The sequence below is a fragment of the Thunnus albacares genome, chromosome 2 (assembly GCF_914725855.1).
Source record: "Thunnus albacares chromosome 2, fThuAlb1.1, whole genome shotgun sequence".
In the NCBI taxonomy this organism is placed as follows: domain Eukaryota; kingdom Metazoa; phylum Chordata; class Actinopteri; order Scombriformes; family Scombridae; genus Thunnus; species Thunnus albacares.
In genome coordinates, this window is record NC_058107.1 from 35,498,623 (window position 1) to 35,524,809 (window position 26,187).

At 38.0% G+C, this 26,187-nt stretch overlaps 1 protein-coding gene across 5 annotated transcripts; it reads right to left on the reverse strand.

Annotated features, from left to right (window-relative positions):
* Positions 1-293: 293 nt before the first annotated feature.
* LOC122967735 (serine/threonine-protein kinase N2-like) lies at positions 294-26,082 on the reverse strand. Of its 5 annotated transcripts, none has more exons than XR_006398671.1 (23): positions 25,880-26,082; positions 25,519-25,652; positions 24,553-25,395; positions 24,096-24,255; positions 20,606-20,757; positions 18,740-18,956; positions 17,628-17,756; positions 15,978-16,087; positions 12,862-13,005; positions 12,098-12,173; positions 11,811-12,003; positions 11,340-11,475; positions 10,798-10,850; positions 10,402-10,459; positions 10,219-10,310; positions 8,683-8,859; positions 8,462-8,524; positions 8,302-8,378; positions 7,722-7,864; positions 6,938-7,045; positions 5,903-5,983; positions 5,377-5,638; positions 294-384 (listed from the first exon to the last, which is right to left on the reverse strand). XR_006398671.1 is itself a non-coding variant. In XM_044332541.1 (23 exons), the coding sequence occupies exons 5-23, from the start codon at positions 24,247-24,249 to the stop codon at positions 5,435-5,437; spliced, it is 2,367 nt and encodes a 788-aa protein (XP_044188476.1). In that variant the 5' UTR covers positions 24,250-24,255; positions 24,553-24,656; positions 25,326-25,395; positions 25,519-25,652; positions 25,880-26,082; the 3' UTR covers positions 4,530-5,434. The 5 variants fall into 5 exon arrangements, 3 of the variants coding, with proteins under 3 accessions (XP_044188476.1, XP_044188466.1, XP_044188485.1); XR_006398668.1 differs by lacking the exon at positions 294-384 and adding an exon at positions 4,530-4,637; XM_044332541.1 differs by lacking the exon at positions 294-384 and having other exon boundaries at positions 4,530-5,638; positions 24,553-24,656; positions 25,326-25,395.
* Between the last annotated feature and the right edge of the window lie 105 nt (positions 26,083-26,187).

Here is a 26,187-nt window from a genome sequence, read left to right on the forward strand (position 1 = left end):
TAATGTATTTAACTTTGAGATAATTTGCACATTCAGAGTCAAACATTGAACAAACTTTTTTTTTTTTTTTTTTTACTTTGTTCTGTTTGTATTTATTGACAACAAGAATACATTAAAACACTGATGATATGCATGTTGTTATTATCTGTACAGACTAACATTCCTGGTCAGGAAGCATCACATACATACGGACACATACAGTAACGGGACACGTACAGTAACATGTAATATTCAGCAGCATGAACTTAAAGTGCTACAGCAGCTAAATCAACAACGGCTGGTTGTTGTGTTACAGTTTTATTATGTAGCTGACATCCAGAGCAGGCGGGGGGGTGGGGGGGGCTCAGTGTCGTACTCAGGGACACTTCAGCAGGACACAGATATCTATGGATGGACGCACATTTGAGGAGATTCACTCTTGTGACCTTTCAAGTGCAGGATAGTGACTGTTTTTCTTTTAAGAGAAACTTAACACCCACATTTACAAATAAATTGTGTTAAAATTGAGAGTATGGCACCCACCGACCCCTAGCGGCAACCTACCGCTTTCTCTAACATGTGCATACATCCTCTCCTTTCTATCTGTAGTCTCTGAGTTTTCTTAATTGGCTCAAGTTCAAATCTAGTTTTAAGCCTCTTTAAGGAGAGTTTTCACAGCAGGACAAGCTCACCGTAATGAAATGCAGTTAATGTTATTAATTCCACCTGTCCCAGAAGCCCGTAGGTCCACCACATGTCAACTGGTTATGATAATTTAATTGTAGCTTTATCGGGGGAATATTCACCACTAAAGTTGTGGTCGTGACCACATATGTCAAAATCTAGTTTCAAGAGTTTTATTATTTTAGTTTATAATGTGGTCACATGATACAAATTCCTAATAAAGTTGTGTTTGAAGTATTACGCCAGTCTACAGCAGGAGGAGTACTGGTTGCACTGGACTTACTGGGAACTTGATGGGGACAGGGTACATACACATTGCACAGATGTCGGTAGGTGGGGGGGGGGGGGGGGGGGGGGGGGTCAGAGGGGCCCAACAGCAAATTCTGGGGGTTCATCTGGTCAAGAGTGCAAAGCGAGGTCACATATATTTCAGATTTATTTAGTTTTGAGGGAAAAATTATTTGATTTTTCTCAAAAAAAAAAACAACTGCTGTTATGAAGACTAAAGACTGGGACCAGAATCAGTTAATAGCATCATGAAGGGACACTACTGTACATGTAATTTGTTGACTTGAAATAGTGGATCTGGTGTTATGTTGCTCTTTAAAGTCCCCTATCTGATTTTTAAATAGTGACCAATAGTTCATCCATATCAACAAATAGTCTCCTCTTAAAATATGAGTTTCAAAGCATCAACAATGAACTGGAATTAAATTTAGGGATTTTTAGGTACCTATAAGTATGGTTAGACTGATAAATCAGCCAATATTAGCCGATATTATTGCATATATATAATTGTATATATATATATTGCAGATATATCAGTTTTGGTGTATAAGTAGTAAGAAACTGAAGTACAGAAATATACTGCACTACTGTACAACTGTACTAAGTTAAAGGTAATATAGAAACAGGTTTGTCCACCCAGAGAGCTAACAAGTTGATTTTTCAACTGTAAAAAAATGGTGACTAAAAAAATCAACAAATATCTAGGGAATCTTTATCAAGGTTGTTTGTTTATGTTAAAAAAAAAACAACTATTGGCCAATATATTATCAGCTTGTTTAAACTCCCAAGTTTCGAAATCCAGTATGTTTGTCTGTATCTTTAGACTGCCGCTCCTCTTCTTCCTCTTCTTCCTCTTCTTATATTGCACTGACATCATTAGAGCTCAGTATCACAGAATATGATTTGCTAAATTCAAAATACAGATATTTTCCTACTATTATGGCTATATTAGATTCTCTATGGCTTCTTTTACACTGCTAGCGATTACAGGATTCCTAGTGCACAAGTTCACCACGGTGCCATGCACTTCTACTGTTGTAACAGAAAACTGTTGGTCAAGAGGAAACTCATGTCTGAATACGCACGTCTCTGCTACGAGGGAATGACTTGACAATTAACATGTAACATTTCCATGTTTGGATTTAATATCTTTTTTTTAAAAAGAACACTCATAAATCGGGTTAGCTTGTTTCATTTGTTAGGTCAAGGCAGTGGGCGAAGCCTGTCACAGTGATGCATAGAAACGGCAGCACATACTGTACCTCTCTGAAGGATAAATGTAATAAATAAATATATTAAGCAAAGGCCACAAAGCAAGCTGAATCTGTCTCCAGCACACATGATGCTCGAGGAGGCTACAACTGGTTAACAGCAACACTCCGCCATGTTGGAAGAATTAAAAAAAAAAAAAAAAGCACTAAAAAAAAAACATTATCGCCACCTTCTTTCCTGACAAAATAAAACACAAAATGCTTATAAATGTGCTTTTAAGCACCAGTCCAGACACTGAATTTGTGTTTAGGTATTACCTACAACAGTTGTTCTTATTGATTAGTTGTCTGAATCCTTTTTAATTAGTCGTTAAGTCGATAAAATGTGAGAAAATAGTGAAAAATGTCCGTCATAATTTCCCAGAGCCGAAGCTGTTGTCTTCGGATTGACAACAAAACATAACTAAAATATATTCAATGTACAACAATATTTACAAACGGAAGCAAGACAATATTTGGAATTTTCGCTAATTAATCACTTAAAAGATTAACCAATAATCAAAATTGTCCATTTTTTATTGGCTAACCAAATCGTTAGCCAATAAACTCTCCGGTTTTTCCCGGGTTTCTCCCGTATTTTCATTCTTTCTCCTACCATGCTCCTGTTTTGTAATTTCCCCTGTATATCTCCCATATTTCCTTTTTTAAATTTTTACAGCTATACAGAATCCCAACTGGCTTAATCAAGTCGTTTCAGTGAGATCCACAGACTTGGATATAGGGTATATGCCAGTATATCCACACCTGTCCAGCAGGTGGCAGCGTACAGCAAGCAGCATCTGTGTTCCTGTCTTCTTTTAGTTATGACGGACATCGCCAAAAATGGGTAACGAAATTGGTGAGACGCCAGCAAAAAAGAAAACAAAAGATCTGTGTAAATATTTGAATACTTGGGAGACTATTTCCAATTCCTGACAAAAAGCAAGTTTGCATGCACTTGGAAAAATGATGTTATTAGCATGCTAGCTCTGTTAAGCGCGCCCAAGAAGCCACAAAGAACACATCAAAATCTGCTTGTTTTTCACCACAACTGTATCTGAAAGTGGGTCCTGGAAAATCTCCCGGATTTTCAAAGCCCAATTTTAACAGATATGTTTCAGACTTAATTATCTAATTAGCTAGTTAACAAGCAAACCACATTAATCTGTTAGCTTCCTATTACTATTATTAGTCTTGATTAGCACTTGCGTTAGCATATTAACATCTGTGTCCTTGTTTGGTTAAATGAGGCAACAGGCTAGTTAGCTAACTAGCTAGCAGCAGGTTAGCTAGATTAGGTAGCACTAATATTTGGTTCAGGTTAACTTTTATGAGTTGTTATTTTGGGCTAAAGACAAATTAAAATCTAACTTATGAGACTGTTCACTTTGACTCAAGCTTCTGAATGAATCTTCAGATGCTAATTTTAATCCGAAGGTTCATTTTAGACAAAAGTTGTGTAGTAAAAAGTACAATATTTCCCTCTGAAAGTAGTAGATCAGAAGTATTAGGTGGCATAGAATGGAAATATTTCAGTTAAATACACCTCGAACCTGCAGTAAATGCACTTGTAATTTTCCATTGCTTAATGTATCCTTTTAAGTGTCTTTCACAAAGTAAAGTTCATTCTGGTAAATGTTCCTCTTTGCTGTTGTAGTTTTCCTGTTTGATAAAATGTCATCATGATTTATGAGGCATTTCCTCTTGTCACCTTACATAATGGTGCCACGTTTGTGACTGGTGCACCAGCAATTGAGGAAGCCAAACGCTGCTAAACAACTGAATCATTAAACTAAGTACCAGTCAGCTTTATGTGTTAGCTCTGATAGAGGGGACGTAACGACAATCATTTTATACAGTTTTTTGAGGCAACATAAGGCAGCTTGCAGAAGGTTCAGAGGCCAGTCACAGTCGCTGCCTCAACATCTGGTGCAAAAACTGCAAAATTATTTGATGTGGCAAGAGGAAAAGTGGCAGACAACGATGGCGTCAAACAGGAAAACAGGACTGGCAACGACCAGTATTTCTTAACAACATGACAAGAATTAATTGACTCAACGTCTCTCATAAGATGTCTTAAAAATCCAGCTTCATGGGCTTCAACAAACTGGTTTTTACTACTTCCAATCAACCATTACGTAGCCAATTATTTAATAACTGCAGAGTACTGAAATGAAACTACAAATATCAATAAAGTTGTGGAAGAAAGAGGTGATAATGTTGTAAATTCTCCAAGCATTCTGTATCCAGCCTCCATCAACTCTGTCTCACCTGTTTGCACAAAACTGCACATAAAGTCTCATAAATAAAATCTCATAGCAGGAGCAGTTGAAGGTACAGTTGTATTACTGCTGCAGGTTGACACTGCGCTCAAACAGTCAGAAAATATTGACTCTTCACAGAGAATATAAAGGGCTACAATCACTTTTCTTTACTCTGTGAAAAAAAAAAAGAAAAAAAAAAAAGATGCTGCCTGGTTATTTGATCGACGATTCGCAAACAGTCAGCAAAATCAGCCATGGGATCGTATGCATTGTCCTGTTTGAAAATAAATGAGCTGCATTCGTCTGGTTGTAACTACTTCCAAGACCAGGGCAGGAAATGTTCTTTAAGTGGCAGTCGAGTGGACGATAAACGTGACCATGTACTGTATATCTGCAGGTTTTTTTGATCAATATAAATAGCTCCGCAGTTCAGATATCTGGCTTACAAAACTCACTTTCTAACCTGTTTTTCTGTTTCTGAAACAAACTACAACTCCAAAAAATCTTTTTACCAACAGCTGCAAAAAGTATTCACATAAAATTATATGAAACAGTAAATTAAAGGGAGAAAACCCTCAAATTTGTGTCTGTAATCAGCAAATATTTGGTATTTGTATTTGATAAAGTACTAAAATTATGAAAATTGTCAATTATTATTATTTTTATAATATATAATAATAATTAATCAAGTAATTCAGCATTTAAGTTTCATGAAATCCTATCAATATACTTGCCATTTGTACTGTTTAACTCACAGTTAATCAGGACTTATTGATTATTAATGATGAATGATTTTATCCAAAACATTATAAATAAAGTAGCTTGAAGTATTAGTATACGTTTAAGTATACTAAGAAGTATTTTTCTTGCCAGAAGGGGGGGTATGAATATAAATAATGACGGTTAATTACCAATGTTTGGCTGGTGGTGATTCATTTCCCACCCTGGTCTTTTTTTTTATCTCGTCTGTCATCCGTGCAAGGCGCAGAAGTCGAAGTCGGCGAAGGCTTCCTGCTGCTCGGCGGAGAGGCTGAAAGGTTTGGAGGGAGGCGACAGGACCGGCTGGAGTCGAGTGAACTCGCTGTCGAAGTTGCTGACGTCCACGGACTCTTTGATCGACGGCAGGAACGGCGGTTTTACTTTCTTGGCCAGCAGGGCTTCCCAGTCGATGGTCTACGAGACAAAGTTCAACATAGTTATTACAGTAATAAAGTGTTGCTGCACTTTTATATGTTTTTTATGAACTGCTGACCCCAAATTTGTGTAATTTTGAACAAAAATGTAATATACATAAATAAATATCAACAGTCTTCAATCACGAGGAGATCAACAATCAATACTCTGAAGGGATTGTGGTACTTTATATTTTAGGATTAATAGTGAAACATCTAGGTAGAGAGAACATGATGTCAAAGAAAGTGAGAGAAAGTGTTTTACCTCAAAGAATTTCTCTCCTTTCAGCTCGTTAGCGTCTCTCTCTCCAGCTCCGAGTCTTTTCAGCGGGTTCTTCTTCAGCAGCTGTAGAGAGACGGTCGGTTTGTTTTTGTTGGTTTTCTTTAGATGATAATCTGGTGGATTTAACGACCAGCTAAAGGAACAAACTGTCAAATGTACTCTAGGGCTGCAACTAACAATTATTTTGATTATCTATATTGACTATTTTGAGTATTATTTTCTGGATTAATCGATTAATCATTTTGTCTGTAAAATGAAGGAAAATTGTAAAAAAAAAAAAAAAGCTCATTATAATTTTCCACAGTTGAAGATGACATTTCTTATTTTCTCACATGTAAGAGGCTGGAACCAGAAAATTATTGGCATTTTTACTGTATTATATATACACTGTATTTTTAATTAATATTAATTATTAAAATAGTTGCCAATGCGTTTTCTGTCAATCGATTAATCGACTGATTGTTGCAGCTCTGAGCAGAATATATTTTATAAGGCCAGACTTAAACAGAAAAACGTATCAAGAGTTTAAACTCTAAATTCGGAAGAACTTCTACCAGCCAAAAATAAAATAAAATACACATATCCAACATACAGTGTGCACTGAAAGAACAAATATTACACATAATCCTGATATTCAGGTTTTGATTTTTGATATTTAGTTTTAGCTTTTCAACCTTAAACATGATCTTATATTTTACTCAAGATATCAACATTTCCAAAGATACCAAATATCTGCATTTTCTGCTGAAGTAAAGGAGAAATGTAATGTAATATATAACATCATATAGTTTAAATTAAGTGGTTTTGTCATACAGTGAGGAAATAATCTTTTTCTAAAACCTGTTAAAGAGGAAATTTATAGATAAAATCAGCAGTAAATAGCAGATATTTAAAAAGAGGAAACACACCTGGCTTCACCTCATCATCATACTTCATGTAAAGAGTTTTATCTCTGATATTGTGTGTATTCAGCATGTTTTGGTGACTTGAGAACAACAGATTAGAGAACATAATTACTTTCTGGATGATGGAGACAGCATCTGGAGGAAGAGACCCTGGATACTGTACATCATCGTTGACGATGCTGTCGAACACCTCCTCTTCATCCTCACCAGGGAACGGGGACTAACAGTGGGGCAGAAAGATGCTCAGTTAGTCTTTCCACAGGTGGAAATCAAGACCAGACAATAACTTAACGATGGCAGATATTTGAATTTAACATTTATAATTGACTTGCTTGATTTACAACTGTATTAGACAGTAAATTAAACTAAGATAATTTGATTATCTTAGAATATGAACAGAAAATTATGGAAAAAAAACAAAATAGACTCACTTAAACCTGCATTATCTGATTTTTCAGCCACTTGGTATCAACAGAAAGTAGTGAACACAACACCGACACATCATCATCTTTTAGATGTTGAACTTGTTAGCAAACAGTTGCTTATTTCCACATCCAGCAGTTACGGAGCAACATTATCATTCATTTGGAGTCGTGTTTCTGTCCACCTGGTGAATGTAAGTCCAATATTCACTCTCTTTTAGCTCTGTTTTTGGTCTCCACCAACTCCTGAGGGAAATATCTGGCTCTTTAGCTGCTAAATGCTCCACTATGTTCACCAGCTAGTCTACAGATAACTGTGTCTGTCACGACCAACGCATAACACACACACACACACACACACACGGTTATTATAAAAAAATATCAATTACAGCAGCTTTAAAGATGCTAGTGTACTTCGGGAGAGAGTGTGAGCCTTCAACTCTGTCTATGAAGAACTGAATATGTGATAATAACCTCTCCCACAAGCATCTCAAAGATGAGGACGCCCATCCCCCACCAGTCCACTGCTCGGGTGTAGTTGTCGTCCGTCAGGACCTCAGGAGCCAGAAACTCTGGAGTCCCACAGAAAGTCGAGGTCCGATCTCCATGACCCATCCCTGCCGAAATAATAACACTCTGTTACAATGAATGAATGAATGAATGAATATTTTAAGGTAGCCGGGCTTACAAGACTCCACTTATATTACGTATAGAGGCAAGAAGAACAGAACAAAAGGAAAGAAAACCAATATATGGTAATGTGTACACGTGTCAAACAGCTTATATTGAATATAAGTTAAAAAATTAAACATACAATGCTCTCATACATTGATGTTAAGCATCCAATAAAATCTACATGTGCTGTGAAAGAAGAATTACATCACAGATCAACATAAATTAAAATGAAGAATAATTATTTTGAGTCATCAGCAGGTTTATCTTCCAGGAGTTTGAGTTGAAGTTTTGAATGAAACAGAAATAAAGTTGCATCAGTTGTATTTTGGCAAGAAAGAAGATGAACCTGAATGATGTACAACGTGCAAAGTTATATCACCTTCTTTACAAAGTCCAAAGTCTGTGATTTTCACAAATCCATCTGCATCCATCAGCAGGTTGTCAAGCTTCAGATCTCTGTGTGAAATAATAATAATAATGACACTGAGATGATAAGAAGAAGAAAAGCTGCTGCTCAGCTTAAATGTTACAGAACTTACCGGTAGATGATTTTATTAAGATGCAGGAACTCTAAACCCAGCAGGACACATGCTGAATAAAACCTGCAGACAACAACAGATTTAAGATTATAATACTGGACAGAATCAAGTTCATGGAGCCTTTACATACCAGCAGACATGACGACAGGAAGTAGCTGTCAGGTATTTGGTTTTCAGATCGAAGCTCAAAGCCTCTTTAAACAACAGGAGAACAGACTGACCTGGTCTGGGCCTCGGTGAAGACGTTGTTGTGGATGTGGATCATGAGGTCTCCGCCTGGTAAATACTCCATGACGAAGCAGACGTGGTCGCTGGTCTGGAAGCAGCCGTGGAGGTTCACCAGGAACGGATGTCTGGACGCGTTGATCATCTCAAAGATCCTCTTCTCACTCATAAGGCTGCAGAGTGAACGCCTCAGATTAACACAAGCTGCTTTTGGATTTTATATATTTCATAGATTTGTCTGCTACATTTAGATTATTAGACGTTGCTTGAATGTGTTACGGTGATATTACTGTTTCTTTAAGTTTTGTCTCATGTTGAGAAACCTTTAGTCCCATTTCTGCTTCAGCATGACCTTCAGTCTACAGGTGAATTTACTCTGACTGGTTTAAATTCTTTGCTCAAACAAAAATGGGCCCCTAAATCCAGAGCCAGATTAACCTGCTGGGGCCTTCCAGTGCCTATTATATAGAGTGCAAACAGAAGAATAAACATGGCATCTTCAAACTAACACGGCTCAAGGTTTGATATGTGTCAAGCTGATTGAGATAATTTGATTAAACACACATTTATTATGAAAACAGGCACAATAAAAGCACAAAAACAAGCTGTAACAAGACAAGATTAGATCATATTTTAGGATTTGTTTTATCACATCAATTAATATTGTGTTCATATTTCTAAACGAATTATTAATTAATCAAATTATAACAAACCGTTAGACTGTTGGGCAGTTGCCCACTTCTTCCTGTTACATCCACACCTCCATTTATGTTCAGACTCATTTAAGTCGCAGCAAGTGTTTAATTTGTCCTTATTATGCTGTAGTAGAATCACTAATTGGTTAATAGAGAATCCAATAAAGTTTCTTCACTCTGTTAAATAGACTTTAATGAAGTAAAATGCATTAATGAGGCGGATACTTGATTAAAATGCTGTTAACAGCAGGTAAAAAAGCAATTATAAGACATTTAAAAATACCAACGGCCGGCAGGTGTTGAAGAAATTACCATGATGGAAAAAACTGACACATATGATGAGATTGCAAAAAGCACAACTGGAAGAAAAATGTGCTTTTTTACTTGTGTGTGTGTGTGTGTGTGTGTGTGTGTGTGTGTGTGTGTTTGTGTGTGTGTGTGTTAGTCTGTTTTACTTTTGTTATTTTCACTTCTCTTCAAAAACACTCAGTACACAGAATAAAACAGGCAGACATAACAGATCACAGAATAAATAACAGTTCTAGTTAATTTAAATAAGTTGAAAGGGTCAGTTCAACTAAATGAACATGTTGACATATTTTAGCCATGGAGAGTCTGTGTTATGTACTGAGGTTCAAACACCGAAACAATAGAGGTGAAGGGAATTTATGCAGCTCAAAGTAAATTTACAGCCTACAAACAGATGCATTTTAAACCATCTGTTCAATCCGTATTAAGTGATGGTCTAGGCTTCATTTCAAAGTTGTGTAGTTTTCATAAACCCTGGTTTACCTGCTGTCAGGTCTAGTTTTTTTTGTACCAAATCCTTTCACTCACCTGTCCACTTCATCTCGAGTCACTATGTCTCTTTTTTTCAAGGCTTTGATGGCGTACAGTTTTCCTGTCTTCCTTACCTCTGCTAGCAGGACCTGGACAAAACATTTGCAACCAACACTGAAAAAAAAAAAAGACGAGAAGAAGTTTTGACGGAGCTCAAATACAAAACTATGAAACTGTTACCTTCCCAAAGTGTCCTCTGCCCAGAACCGAAATATACTTCAAATCTTCCATCTGCATCCTTATGACAAGACAAAAACAGAAAAATGAAGCTACACCTCTCGACTCAACTCGACATTTACTGTATGATGGAGAGTGCACGTGTGTGTGTGTGTGTGTGTGTGTGTGTGTGTGTGTGTGTGTGTATGTGTGTGTGTGTGTGTGTGTGTGTGTGTGTGTGTGTGTGTGTGTGTGTGTGTATGTGTGTGTGTGTGTGTGTGTGTGTGTGTGTGTGTGTATGTGTGTGTGTGTGTGTGTATGTGTGTGTGTGTGTGTGTGTGTGTGTGTGTGTGTGTGTGTGTGTGTGTGTGTATGTGTGTGTGTGTGTGTGTGTGTGTGTGTGTGTGTGTGTGTGTGTACTTCAGAGCAGATACGGGCTGATCTTCATTTTCCTCTGTGTTGTTTATGGATGACTGCAAACAGAAACAAAGTTCATAAATACATAAATCACATCCCAACATCGATGCCAAGACTTTTACAAATGTTCTTCTCTATTTCTAGTGTAATATTCTAGTATTCTAGTATTTATAGGCCTTTATTAAATAAAATCACTAAATAAACTCAGTCTATAAAATGTCCATTTTTATGTTTGAGGTAGATTATGTTCATCTTAACTGAAATGCAAACCTCATTTGGGAACATTTAGGAATTGTTTTGCTTGGTCTACGGCAGTAATTTTGGTCGGCAGGTGAGATTTGTCCATCTTCTAACCATCTTCAAACATATAGTATCACATTTTTATTATATTTCTTATAATGTTGGCAATCAAAGCAAATGTTTGAAAGAGCTTCTGCGACTGTTTCACTTGTTTAAATTCACTTTGGATGAAAGTAAAGAGAAAAAATACACATTTTAAATGTATCTAAACTGTATGCTGGCAGATTTATGATCAAATTATTCACCAGATCTTCTTGCAGCGCAGGCACGGATGATGGTTTGTGTGCTGTGGTGATGATGGTGGGAACGTCCTCTCCCTGGTCGAGGCTGGTGGGAGACGGCTGATCCTCAGTGATGCTGAGTCTGATTACTGGAGCTTCACTGCAGACGTGCAAAGAGAAAAACAAAATAAGGTTACTGTTCAGTTTAAACTTGATTTGATTCCAACTGTATCCACTCACTGAAAAAAAATATGTAAATCCATGTTTTGAATACAAGAATCCACCAACATTAAAAGAATCAGACGTCAGATTTAAATAACATTTTGAATAACAGATTTCTGCTGTTAGATATTTGTTTTTTAGCCATAATAAAGTCAATAAAGTCATGCAATAAAACCCAAAATTCAAACAAACATATTGTTACAGAAGATGCTGCAATGCACGTTGGAGATTAGTACATTAGTTCGTATTATAACGCTGAAGATGACGTCTGACCTTGGCAGTGGAGTGGTGTTTTGAGGCTCCTTCTCGGTGGGATGCGGGGTGTCGTTGGCAACCAGATTGGGGGTCGTACAGAGGGACGAGCTGAACGTGGTGAAGGAGCTGTAGCGAGGGACGATGCTCATCATCACATGACCCCACGTGGCAAAATTCATGTTCATCTGGGCGGCTCTGAGGAAGTTCTTCCCTGACGAAGGAAGTAAACAAACAAATCAACCGACGACGAGTAGACGGAGCGATGAATACAAACACGAGTTGTAATAATGAAACTCTGTCAGTACCTCTCTCTTTAGTGAAGATGCATCGCTGACGTCTCAGTTTCGGCTGCCGCTCGACGACAGTGGCGATGAACTCAAGCTTTAAAATCAAGACCAGAAAGAAAGTTGTTTTAACATGTTTATAGTCAAGAGTTCCTGTAAAAAACATTTAATATTGTGACAGTGCAATTAAAAACTACCTAGAAAAAAGAGAAAAACATATTTAGGACATGAGGTTCACAAAATGACACTGAGATGGTTTGTTAGAGAAAAAAAATACATTTTTAAAATGTGATATTGAATAAAAAAATAAACATTAAGGAAAAGAAGAATATGAGTAAATGTTTCAGCGCTTAAAAATTAGAATATGACAACTAGTTGATATAAAATTAAAGCTGAATATTATTCCTCTAAACTGTGGAGTGTAAAATGAAAACAGGTTCATTGCCTCATTAAATGTGTAACAGGTGGCTTTTCCACATTATTTTCCAGGTAGTTTAAACATTTTCCTAACTTTTTAAAATCTAACCTTTATAAACTCAATTTTTGATCACGGAAATAATAATCTAATAATGAAAGTCTTAAGTCAAAGGCTCTCTGAGAGGCTTTTTGCTCCACTCAGTCCACTCATGAAGACAGAAAAATCAGGTTTAAAGTTCTGGAAACTCATTTTGTCGTACTTATTGAGAATTTCCAAAATTACCTTTTAGAATTAAAGCTTGATTGTATAGTAATCTCTGTTATCAAACCTGCAGCAGGGCGGTGTGTGTGTGTGTGTGTGTGTGTACCTTGGCATAGATGAGGCCCTGCGGCTCCAGACTCAAACCCTCGGAGCGGTTCGGGTTGTCCAACATCTCCTCCAGTCGCAGGAACGTGACGGCACACATCGCCCTCCGGTCCCGCCAGAAGACGCTGATCTCCAGCTCTCGAGACTGTCGGAAACCAGCGGATAGAAGAACCATTACAGGAAGTTACCCGCACATAGAGAGTGACTGAACCTGTGAGTTTTTGATACCAGTTTTGTTTGGTTTGCTTTGAGGATTCCAGCCGGTCTTCAGTATGACTTTTTTCATTTTGCCTATAATATTCCAATAAACATCAACGCAGCTCACTTCTTAGATTTGACGCATATCTTTCATCTCTTCAGAAATAAACTCAATCTCACTGCTTTACTAGATCTCACAATTTGTTTTTGTTGTGTAGGTTCCCAAATTTAAAACAGATTTTAGTAAAACAAAAAGCTTGTCAACGATTTCTCCACTCAGAGGAAATAAACTTCTGAAATTGGATCACCAGTTTTAATTGAGTGAAACCCTGCGCTCTCTAAGTACTGAACATACTTTTATTTGTTTTTAACCCTCCTGAACATTTATTGTACTTTGTTGAAATGAGTCAGAGATTCTGTGATGGATGAATATCTGCAGGTATGAGGGAGCCACCTGCTGGTCAGAGGCAGAACTACAACAATAATAAACCACCAAAGTATCCCTGCTACAAAATGTTGTACAACAGCTCCTCCTGCTAACAGATTCTTCCTGAAACAACTGTCTCTTCATCTATTTTTCAGCAGTCACCTCTACAGCGCTGACAGGAACCTCTTTGTTAGAGCAGAATAGGACTGCGACCATATTTATGAATATATTTATTGAGAAATCTGTTATTTTAAGGTGACGTCTTCAAATTTTGTCCGACTAGCAGTTCAAAACTCAATGTAAAACAGATAAAAGGAGGAAAATTCTCACATTTGAGAAGCATTTTTGCTTAATAAACAACCTAAACAATTACTCAATTATTACAATTGTTGTAAAAAAAAACTTACAGTTCTACCTGGTCACATGACTATGAACATATAATATGCTGTATGTATGAATAGATTAGGTTGTCATATTTTAATTTTCATGTCATTGAGGTCATTTTCAACTACGTTGGTGCAGAGATGTAACATTTTATTACTGTAGTTGACATTATGACCAGGAAAATTTCAAGAAGGTTTTACTTTATTCAAAACATTTTTTTCTGTAAATAAAAAAAAGACTAAACTTCTTCATTAATTCTATTTTACTTTGCGAGGCAGCAGGATTCGAGAGATCACGCAAGAATCCATCTTGTCAGGCTTCAATCAGCGTCCTAATCTGATCTCATGAATCCAGCTGCCTCGCCAGGTAAGACGGTGATAGACAGATGGTTCATCCAATCACCTGCAAGGTATTTTGTGAAAGTGCCTTCCCTTTTCCCAAACAGCGTCCCAGGACGACTTCTCAGATGGTTCTGTGTAACAAACCATCTGGTGTGTCAGGTTATATTCTATCTATGTCCAAAGAAACTTTAAGCTGATATATTTGGAGACAGTATTCAGTCAAACTACCTGCAATTTTCTATTGATCTGATAAAGCTGGACATCCTTCTCAAATGTAACTCTTCATATGTGCGTGTGTTTCCTGTCTGTCCTGCTCTGTGCCTTTGTACAGTCTATAAGGTCCTGTGGTTGCTGTATTATGTGTGTCAGCATATACAGTATTACTACGGCCTGTAAGCTGCTGATGCTGTTTGTATCTGCGCCAATGTCACTGAGGCGGCATGTACATTTATCATACAAGGAGAACATGTCGACTTTGATCTTGTTTCCTCTAGCCTGCCAGGAGCACCGCTGCGGGGGAGGGAACAATATTGCGATGGCGACTTATTTCTGTAATTCGACTAATTTCAGGTTCAGGGATGATTGGAGGGGCGAGGGACGTAAAAACATTCGGTTTTTGGATGAATGTTTTTGTGCATGAAAACATCCTGGTGTCTGCAAGTATGTCCTGAGTTATATACAGTAGCATTTAGTCAATAAAACCCAAAATATTATGTGTAACAAGAGCTTACAAACACATCTTACGGTCTTCTACAGTGAACAGTTTGACACCTGAGCCTCCTTCACTTGCAGAAGAAGACTGTGATATGCATTTCAAAGGTCAGAAAAGCTCCAAAGTACTTTGCAACATAAATGTTTCCAAAGGTCAAGAATAAAGTTATATGCTCAAAAGCTATGATCATAAACAATGTAATAATGATCTGCGTGCTGATATAAAAGTTCAAGTGCGACAACGGTAACACTGATGAAGTTATATAGACCAGAATGGCCAGAAGCCAAATTTGGGTTTATCGTCGACTGCAGAGGAAAGTGACAGAAAGTGATCGAGATGTGAAGGAGTCAAAGACTGTTTACAGGAGCTGGATTCATTATGTTCCACGTAAACATTGTATACTGAATAAATTAAAACTAGGATGTGTTTCAACTAGGGCTCAAACTCCAACAACTGTTTTCATTATTGATTAATCTGCAGATTATTTTCTAGATTCATTGTTGGAGCTGTTTAGAGCTCCAACAATTAATCTGTTAGCTGTCAACTATTACATTAATCGCCAACTATTTTGATCATTTTGAGTAATTCTTTAAAAAAAAAAGTCTGAATTCTCTGGTTCCAGCTTCTCTAATGTGAATATTTTCTGGTTTCTTCAGTCCTCCAAAGTAAACTGAATATCTTTGGTTTGTGGACTGTTGGCCGGGACAAAACAAGACATTTGAAGACATCATCTTGGGCTTTTGGAAACAGTGATCGAGATTTTTCACCATTTTTTTGGACAAAACAAGTAATGGACTAATCAAGAAAATAATCGACAGATTAATTTATAATGAAAATAATGTAAAACACTGAAAAAATGTGAAAATAATCCTTTCCTACAGCCCAAGGTAATGTCATCAAATATCTTTTTTTGTCTCCCTGACAGACTAAAACCCAAAGAAAATCAATTTCTTGAAGACACGACTTAAAACGATGAATCGATAATCAGAATAGTTGCAGATAAATTTTCCGTCGATTGACTCACTGGCTGACTGCACGTCTGCGGCTGAACTCACCCGCTCCAGCTGGATGCAGAACGTCTGATCCCAGCTCAGTCTGCTGACGGCCGCCCAGCGTGTCCGGCCAACCACTCGGCCGTCCAGCCTGAGAACGGCGTTGATCTCTGCTGTGGGACATAAAGTAACACGTGACCGAGACCGTCGTGAAACCGATGAGATAAAGAGTCTCTGTGAGGTGTCCCCCCCCCCCCCCCCCCCGTCCACTCAAACATGTGTTTTTGCTTACTGTCCCTTTAATTGGACGTCGTTCTCTTCTCTGTGCAGAATGATGTCGCAGTTTGTTTTCGCATTCGTTTGTTCAAACTGGAAAGTTTCTCTGTGCTCTGATTTTGTGACATCACAACTAGTTTGGAGCCAATCACGGTCCAGTATGCAACTTATACAAGTGTGATGAATATTTTATGTCTACTATTTTAACCTTTGAAACTAAAAATATTTGCATATTCATAGATTATTTTTGTGGAAAAACAAGACACGAATCATATTTTTATATGTCTTAAAACACGTCTAGAGGGAATATTTAAGGTTCGAGCTAAATCCTCAAGTGAGCGTGTGTAGGCCTCGGTGTCAGTTGAGTAATATTAAACAAGGTTGGTGATTATCAACTCATACAATGAATTGAATCAATCATTTTCAAACTACATATGTGGATTCACACCAACAGGAAGGAAACGAGATTAAGACAAATATAAAAGTTGAAAACGTGTTATTTAGAGGTTAAACCGCTACAATTTCACCAAGTATTCACACCCATAACCTTCCTTTTACCTCTACTAAGTAGTACTCAGCCGTTTTAGCTTCTGACTCCCCAAAAAACATCTTTATAAGTTGTGATCAAAGGGAGGACGGTGACAGCAAATAGTCATTTTTAAAGAGAAACAAACAAAGTACTCAGGACTCAGAGCGCCTTGGATTTTCTTTCCTGTTTTGAACAATCGTCCTGCTTCCGTCGCAGAGACGCATATTGAGTTTATACTTGTTAATCGAGTATAATGTTTTCTGCTCAATTTAGAGGAAATAGCTAGGAAATGTCATGCCATTTAGTAAATGACTTTTTGAGATGACATAGCCTTCTTTCCACCATCGAGGGCAGAAGATATAATGTAATAAAATGTAAGTATACTATTAGTAATATTAGATTAACCTTTATACATGTATTTCAGACTTTATAACAAGCGTACGTTACAATTGTAGTCAAACTAATCCAACGTTTGACAAAATAACAGCGTGCAACTAAGAAAACTCCATGCACCGATGAAGAACTTAAGTTGCTATTGAAAGCCCTGGAAACAGCTCGTATATGGACATTGAGTTTAGATTATTTTATCAAACTTCTATTCACATCTAAACATGCTTTTAATTCACTTAAACTCATGTTCACATACTGTCAAATGAACAAGCGTGTGTTTATACTTCATTAGTTATACTTCCTTGCTTTTTAGTGTTTTACTATTTTATCAAATGTCTTACTATTACTATAATATTATTCATATTCATTATTCATGCACGTTTTGCAGCTGCAAGAATCAAATTTTGCTTGAGTGATCAATAATATTTCATGTTACTGTATGTTCAGTAGAAAACACGACTGGGAAACAACTCAAAAAAAAAATCAAAATGGTTTAAAAATGTAAAATGGCCACTGACCACAGGGTCCGTCCATCCTGTGAGCAGCTGGTGAACCGTCCTCGGAGGGACTCGGAGGGTTTTCCTGCTCCACGTCTGTCTGAGGTTTCAGTAAATCTTCACATCCAAGAAGCTTCACTTCAAGTTTCCCTGAAAAATAATGAAGAAAAGTTCATTTCCACTTAAATAATAGAATATTCCACCCTCAATTTACAATGAGGACGTCTACTAAATTAAATTATATCAAGTGTAAAAGCAGGATTTTGCAGCATTTTTTCTTACTACAGTGAATAGTTAAACCTTACAGCATGAAACTATGTGTCTTTCTAAATGGTAAACAGTAATGAATCTCCGTTAAGACAGTTGAACCGAGCGAACACAGCATTTTAAAATAAAACCTTTGATTTGTCAGCACGAATAAATCTTCCAGACTCAAAGTCTCTAATCATCGCTGTCTGGAGCTGCACACTGAGTATTCACATCCTCATTTTCTTCATTTCGCTGTAGTGCTAACAGCTGTGGAGCAGAAAATCACCCCGAGTGTTTTCACCGCTCTGAGACTCGCTCTCATTATTCGCTGCCAACAGAGCAACTCCGGGATTTGTCTCCTTGTTACATCATCAAAAGGCTTTTTTCACCTTTTTTTTTTTCTTCTTTTTTCCTCCACCTCATGCAGGGGAGAGAAACTGACTTACAACTGAACCATCCAAAACCAACAGATTACATGTGCTGATTATATAGTGCCAGAAGTCAGCGTATGATAAATCACGTTCAAACACTAGGGGATCTGTGATACTACAGAGAAAAGCCTGCGAAAAAAAATCAACTTGCAATGTGTTTTTAGAGGGAAAACATTGTTTAGGTAATTACTGAACAAGGTAAACTGCTGCTGTGCAGAATCCCTGACCTACAAATTAGGCTGAATATGAGAGACAATGTTATACTTAATTAGATTTGAACACATTTTAAGTATCAGCATGGCCTTCTTTCTCACACAGACAGACTTATTTAAATATTTTAAGTGTCTGAAAACTCACCCATGTGGAAAAATTCATTTCCAGACACATTTAAAAAACATTTTCAGCCTGATGTCTTTTTATGTCAGCACTGTTCAAAAGCAGCACAATCTCTACCAGTTAAAGAGGCCGGTCTAATGGAGAAGATGGACGGGGATGTGGACAGGGGGCATCCGGATCTGGGGTTTTGGGGAGACTTGGGTGGTCCCAATGATGAGTCGACCTCTCCGCCAGGCTGCTCTTGAGACTCCTGGCTCTTTTCCTTCAGGCATTTGTCCAGGGACAACCGCAGAAGATCCAGCTTCTGGGAGGACTCCTGCACCCGGGACTGAGCCTGGCGGGAGGATAAACAATGTGTTGTTATATTTGGTCTTTTTAAAACACACAGTTGTTTGGTATTTTGGGACAGGATTAGTATTGCTCCAGTTTCCCTGTCAGACATAAACATATTTTCGGCTTTTTATCAAATATCAGTATTTTAGCTAAACAGTTTCATACTTGTATGATACATAGATTAATCATGACCAAACCTTACAAAAACTTTATTTCCTTTGCATATTTTATGTTTTCAGTTACTTCCTTGGGACCTTTAAAGGGATTTTGCAGATTTGAGCTCATTTAATACAAAAACTTAACATTACTGCTGACTATTTCTGAAAGCATAATGTAGCCTTTCATATTTGTTTACATTTATTTTTGATCCACGCAAGCGACATGGCTCTCAGTCCTCCACTTTGGTCCAGATTCAAACAACTCATCAACTTTTGTTTACTGCCAGGAAAGTCTGTACAAACATTCATGGTCCCCAGATGATGAATCCTTTGGACTTCAGTGATTCTCTGAGTTTTCCTCTAGCGCCACCAGCAGGTTGACGTTTGTGATTCAAAGTGAAATACCTTAACAAGTATTAGATAGATTGCTACATAAGTTTTTACTTATACAGTGAAATAACTCAACTTCTACTTAATGGACTGGCACCAGTTTTTCTGCCAATATTCATGGTTCCCAGACAATTAATCAATACCTTTGGTGATCACTTGGCTTTTCCTGTAGCGTCACCATCAGTTGACCTTTTAGGGATATATGTATTACCATGAAATTCAGTTCAGACGTTAAATGGAAATATTCTGGATGTCTTGTGCATCATCTAATACACATTTTCCTGAAATTCATCCTTACAGATTTTTAGATTTTGGGACTTTGGTACTAATATAAAAAATTAAAATTTTGTGGGTTTTAACAGAGTTTGGCTGCACAGCATGATGCCATGTCATTTAACAGTTAAACTGCTAAACCAGGGAACAATAATGAACTGCAGACTTGATGTTAACTGTGATAGATTACACAACTCAAGCAAGAGTCTACTAAATTATTTTTATACATTAAAATAAATGGAAACTATTGGTTCCCTGAAAAGAAGGAAAAACATTTTAAAAACAGCTGAGCGTGGACGGTCATTCTCGACCTTGGAAACACCATTTAACAAAAAAAAAATGAGGGCTGAGCCATTGTGGTCATTTTAGGTTAAGTATATTTTCCTTCCTCTGGTCTTGAAGAGCTGATAACACTAAGAGAAGTTCATCATTCTGGTTTCAGTTTAGAGTTTTTATGCCCCAAGATGACCTAAAGGCTGTTTCAGAGGCTTTTTCCACCCTGACAGTAATCCAGTTTAGGAAAAAAAATGAATTCTTGTTGAAGTTTCTGACATGAAAATGAGCAGTTTTTAAATATTGAATATGAGCTCAAATCCCTAAATATCTGTATCGACGTCTTTTCTTTAGCTGGTTGAAAAGGCCAGTGTTAGAAGTCAAATATCTGCAAATGTTGCCAAAGTTTTACACAATTTCCAAACTTGGTAACAATCATAAACCATAACATTACACGCCTCCATACACTACTGCCAGTCTGTATCTATTTTTAAGTCAAATCAACATGATGGCTCCTCTGATCTAGAGCTACTTGAAAACTGATTGAGATGACTACCTCAGCCAGTGCCTTCTGGTCAAGCGATGAGATTCCCACCAGCTGCTTCACCACATCTTTGGCCAGCACCAACGCATCCTTCTCTCTCTGCATGTAGTGCTGCAACTCCGCTAATCGGGCGTCCACAGGACTGACAGCGAGTGGAGAGATCCCTGAGAGACAGAGAGAGAGAGAGAGAGAGAGAGAGAGAGGGAGGGTGAGAGAGGCTGTAAAAGCACTTCAACCCATTTCAGTATGAAGGCATTCATTTCAGAAGAGCTACAGATCCTCATAGAGCCTCACTGAAACTCTTTTCATTCCCGCAATCAATATTTATAGAGCTGAAGTGAGTCCTTTTTCTCTAAAATGTCACTGTGCTCCAGGCAAATGTCTTAACATTACATTTGTTACGTTTCTGGCATTTATGTGACACTTATCTAAAATATATAAAAAGCCCTAAATAGCGAGAAAAAGATGAAAATTTCACATGTTGTAAAGTTAATATAACAAGACACCAATTAACATTTTCTGAGCATGTTTGTATGGTTTTTTGCAATGCTATCGTGCCTCTAGAGATGCAAGTGTCCATCGGTCCGTCCTCCACTTTGCTCCAGGCTGAAATAGCTTAGCAACTACTGGATGGATTGCCATGAAATTTTGTGCAGACGTTCATGGTCCCCAGAGAATCTTACTGACTTTGGTGTTCCTCCATCACCACTGTGAAGTTTATATTTGTGGTTTTAAGTGAAATGTCTCAACTATTAAATGGATTGCCATGAAATTTGGACATTTATTTTTCCTCCTAAGGATCAAACACTTTGATTTTCCCCTGACTTTTCATTTAGCGTCATCATCAGGTCTAAAATTTTATTTGTCCAGTATTTCTTTAAACAACCAAATACCTGCAAAACTGATAACATTCCCCAAAACCTCAGATGTACTTATCCTAATTAGCTACTTAGCAAATGTTAGCATGCTAACACAATCGGGATTGCAACGATCGATTAGTAGTTTGGTCTACAAAATGTCAGAAAAATGTCAATGGCTGTTTCCCAAAGTCCAGAATGTAACGTAAAATGTCTTTTGTTGTCCCGACCAACAGTCCCAACCCAAAGATATTCAGTTTTTTATCACAGAAGACTAAAGAAATCAGAAAACATTCACATTTAAGAAGCTAGAATCATAGAATTTTAGTATTTTACTCAAAACGATTAACTGATTATCAAAATAGTTGCTGATTAATTTTTTTTAGTTGATTGACTAATCATTGCAGCTCTAAACTAAATGTTAGAACACTAACAGACTAAACTAAGACGGTAAACACGGTTTACAAACATTAGACCTGCTAAACATCAGCATACTTGCATTGTCATTGTGAGCATGTTAGCAAGCTGACATTAGCATTTAGCTCAAGGTCACTGCACCTAACTACAGCCTCACACAGCCGCTAGCATGGCTGCAGACCCTTAGTCTGGTTTATATGGTAAAAAGCATTAATTCTGTACCTAATTTCTCAACATTTGTAGTCAGGTTATGCATCTGCTTAAAGTGAGCGCAAAGTTTTAGCGGTGCTGCTCACAACAGGCAAAAACAGCAGTTATTTCACCTAGAGCTGCAAAGATTAGTAGATTAATTGAATTATTTATTAACAAATAATTATTTTAGGAACAGTTTATATTTGAGAAAGATTAAGGCAACCATTTTGATAATCGAATCATTGTTTTAGTCATCTATAGGCAAAAATGTCAAACATAAGTTGGTTTCAGCTTCTCAAATCTGAGAATTTAAAGCTTTTTTTTGTCACACATGATAGCAAACTAGTTATCTTTTGTTTTTGGACTTTTGGTCGGACAAAACAACACATAAAGATGAAATTATATTAACTTTTATCTTAATTATAATGCCCATTTCCACTATTTTCTGACAAAGCAGTCCTCTATTAAACCTCTTTTTGATTGTGTTACTTTTCCTGAGTGGATGTGATAAATATGTGAACGAAGCAGTGAGTAGCAATGAGTGTAATGAGGCCTTAATGAATTAACATTTGCATTTTCATGTATAGCTGACACTTGGATACGGTGAATTAAACTGCCTGCAATGGTTGAGAAAGCTTAAGCTTCCTGCAGATCAAACAACATCATAAAGAATCAATCATGAGGAAAGGAGGTCGGGGGTCAGGGAAAGGAAATATGAGCCGAGGAAATGAGGTACAAGAGTTACTGGACTCGTATTTCATATCGTTTTACTTTCAAGCCAGGACTCCTTTTGTCATTTTTTTTAGTTTCAGAGCTTTCACATGGCACATATCTCATTTTAGGGTTAAATGTCACATTTACTCTCTGTCTCTGTTAATGCTGCCAGAATGGTTTCACTTTCCGCATTATACAAATAACACCCACGAAGATGGCAGTTGGCAGGAAGCGTAGTTTCAACCAATGTGGCTTTTTGATACTAGCTCTGATATTTGTGAACTGAAGTCGCTAATAGGCGATATTTTCCTCTGTTACTCAGTATCTTTGAACTTGACTTTTTTTTTTTTTTTCACAAATCAAAGACCATCTTTTTGGAGTTTTGTGACAGTTAAACTCTACACTGAAACCAAATTATTTTGCAGCTTGTTACAACAGGTCGACCCATACCACCACACCTAGTCAGTTAGAGGAAAGCTCGGGCATGTTTATACCCAATAATAACTGAATGATTCATTTTCAAACAACATATTAGGATTAACACCTGCAGGAAGTAAACAAGATTAAGACTGGTGTCGTTGGGCAAAGGTCCTCGAGATACATCAACTATAAAAGCTTGAAAACTGTTATTTAGGGGTCTCACTGTTTCAATTTCACCAAGTATTCATATTTGTAAGTTACGGTCCTCCAAAACGGAAAGAGGACAGTGACCTCTGACAGCAGACAGTCATTTTCTAAGAGAAACAAGGGAGGTTTTTACTCCCCCAAAGCAAATAAAATAACATATGTAGAGACATACAGTATGTGCTGGAGGGCTGATTTGATTTCTGATTTCTTAGCCAGATGCTGAGGCTTCTTCCAGCTTGAACTCCCAACACATTTATAATGATTTAATGAGCTTTGGAGGTTCAAAAGTCTTTTTTTTCAAGCCAACAAATGATATTAAGAGTTTTATTATTCCAATATGTTGTTGTCTATTATGTTTTCACTTCTTATTTCTGGTAGATTTCTGTTTTAATGAGCCAGTCAACTCACTCACATTTAGAAAATCTAACTGTAACTAAAAAGCCATAAATTGTCTCACAGATGTGTCGATGTTGTTGCAGTTGCTACTGGTGACAGACAGAATTTGATGACTGTAATAAATGATTTCATGTCTCTTTCAAGCTAATTTACATACTAGGAGACGCTCGGAGGCTGTGCGTATCCATAATTTTAGAAGGAGAGAATGTAAAAGAAATTCTGACAATTAATGTCCTTTTAAAATGTGCTTTTTCACATCCTGTGACCCTCTTAGGGACTCTTGGCCCAATGATTCTGACCTCCATGAGTGGAGCTGTTTTGGTTACTGCCATCATCTCCGCCGCCGCCGCCGCTGCTGCTGCTACCAGCCTGGGTGACTTTGATAATCTGCAGTCGGATCAGCTCGATCTTGGAGCGGCTATCCTGCAGCATCTGCTGAGCTGTGGACAACATCTGATCCTGGATAACGACATCACATCAAGAGACAATAAGCCCCACTTCAACACCGCGCTTTACCCCCCCCCATGGACAGGTCAGCTGGGATGGGAGCACATTCACAAACAACACACTGACTGAGCCATAGTTTATCATAACAAGTGGCAGAACATGAGGAAATCACCGGCAACAGAGCTGGGCTACGTGCAAACACAACTCATTTTCATACGGGACAAAAACAAGTGCCAAAGAGAAGATGGAATAAGTGAGAACAACATGTTCACATCAGCTGGAAACAGTATGACTTTGCACTTCACTAACCTCAGGGTGATGCTCGTACTCCTTGCTGAATAAGGACTAATTTGTCATCCTCTGTGGAGGTGGAGCGGGGACTTCTCAGGTTGCGCCTCTCCACCTTCACTATCCTTGAAACACAACAAGTCCCCTGATGTTATGGTGCGTTCACACACACACACACACACACTCTGACTGAGAGCTCTTCTGATGCGGCTCCTACATCTTGAGGTCCTGGATCACACAGCCTGTCCTCCTGTTTGTTTTTGCCTCCCTGCAGCCTGCTCTGCAACATCCCCTTCCCGCTGCATCCTCATCATCCGCTCTGTAACCAAATCCCTCTCTCCCTCTCTCTCTCTCTCTCTCTCTCTCTCTGTCTCTCTTTTATGGGGGGGTTTTCTGCAGGGGGACGGCAGAGTTCCTCTCCGGTGCCAGCACTGCTGCTGCTGCTAGTCTGATAGTGTTGATCGCCTGCTCTGGGCTCGGCATTGGCCGCTGCATGACCACATGCTCCTGTGCTGTCACCAACCAAAAGACAAACACAGAGCTGCTGCTGCTGCTCTCTTCGGGACAAGGCAGAAACCAGCCTGCAGGGTCTAGGAGGTTTGTTTAACATGCTCTGACAAGGAGGGGTGTGAGAGACATAAATAATAACCATAATGATAGCAGTCAACATATATACAGGAGGTGGGGGAATGTAAGAGTAACTGCTGGTGTCCTGAACATGATCTTGGACATATGGGTTTACTGACAAACACAGTGTGATTTTTTTTCCAAGCTCTGCATGTACATGTATGTACCCTTGTCAGCATGACTACATGACAGCTTTTGTGGCTGCTGTTGTCCTCTTCTTGTCAGCTGTGTGTTGTCCTGTTTAAATGAGAGTGGAGACCGGTGAGCTCAAGTTGACGAGCGATTGATTGATTGAAAGCCATTAATATGAGTTACATGTCGACATGGAGAGACACACTTGAACAGACTGTAATTTCTCACCGTGCACTTGTCGTAATTAAGCTATTACACGTCCACTAGCTTTAACCCGTTAAGCGACCGTCTTAGCCTTGCTGGCACGACTGTGGATTTTGTCCCCCCCATCACTTACATTGTAAGTGCATTATGGAGGGATCCTGTAATGGTCAGTATGAAAAACAGGAATGACTATAGCAAGAAAAACTATTTCAATGTTCATTTTGAAGAGTTGTAAACCCGTCCTTTAACTACAAAGGTAGGCTACTTCGGTTTTCCTCACAAAATAGGCGAACGTGGCTTTGTTGATAAACACAATGAATGAGTACGCCAGCCAACTGGACATATTCTCGACATAAACGTCTTGTATATTCGGCTTTTTTCTTACCTAAAATAAACAATTCGCTCGGGCCTAACGGGCTAATTAGCACTGACCACCACCAAATGAGACTCCTACTTCCAACTGACATTCAGCATCTTTTTTTATAAGTGCGCAAGTGCGGAGAGTCGGTCCAACTGAAGGTTTGGCCTGGCCTGAATAAACGCATTTTTTTGTGGGCGAAATTTTATTTGGAAAACAGTAATGTTTTGAATGTATTTCACAATTTGAGGTTTGGATCAATTTGGGTGTCGTTTTGAGAAAGGAGAGAGTAGTAAATCAGCAAATTGGAGCGGAGTAGTGAGACCTACTTTGAG

What these genes read in the sequence shown, in the direction of transcription:
- LOC122967735 (XM_044332541.1), bottom strand. Translation starts at nt 24,249, where the DNA reads ATGTTGTCCACAGCTCAGCAGATGCTGCAGGATAGCCGCTCCAAGATC. An exon ending in AACACCACTCCACTGCCAAG is followed by an intron (nt 11,476 to 11,810) that starts GTCAGACGTCAT and finishes GCACGTCTGCAG; the next exon opens with TGAAGCTCCAGTAATCAGAC. An exon ending in CTTAATAAAATCATCTACCG is followed by an intron (nt 8,379 to 8,461) that starts GTAAGTTCTGTA and finishes TATTTCACACAG; the next exon opens with AGATCTGAAGCTTGACAACC.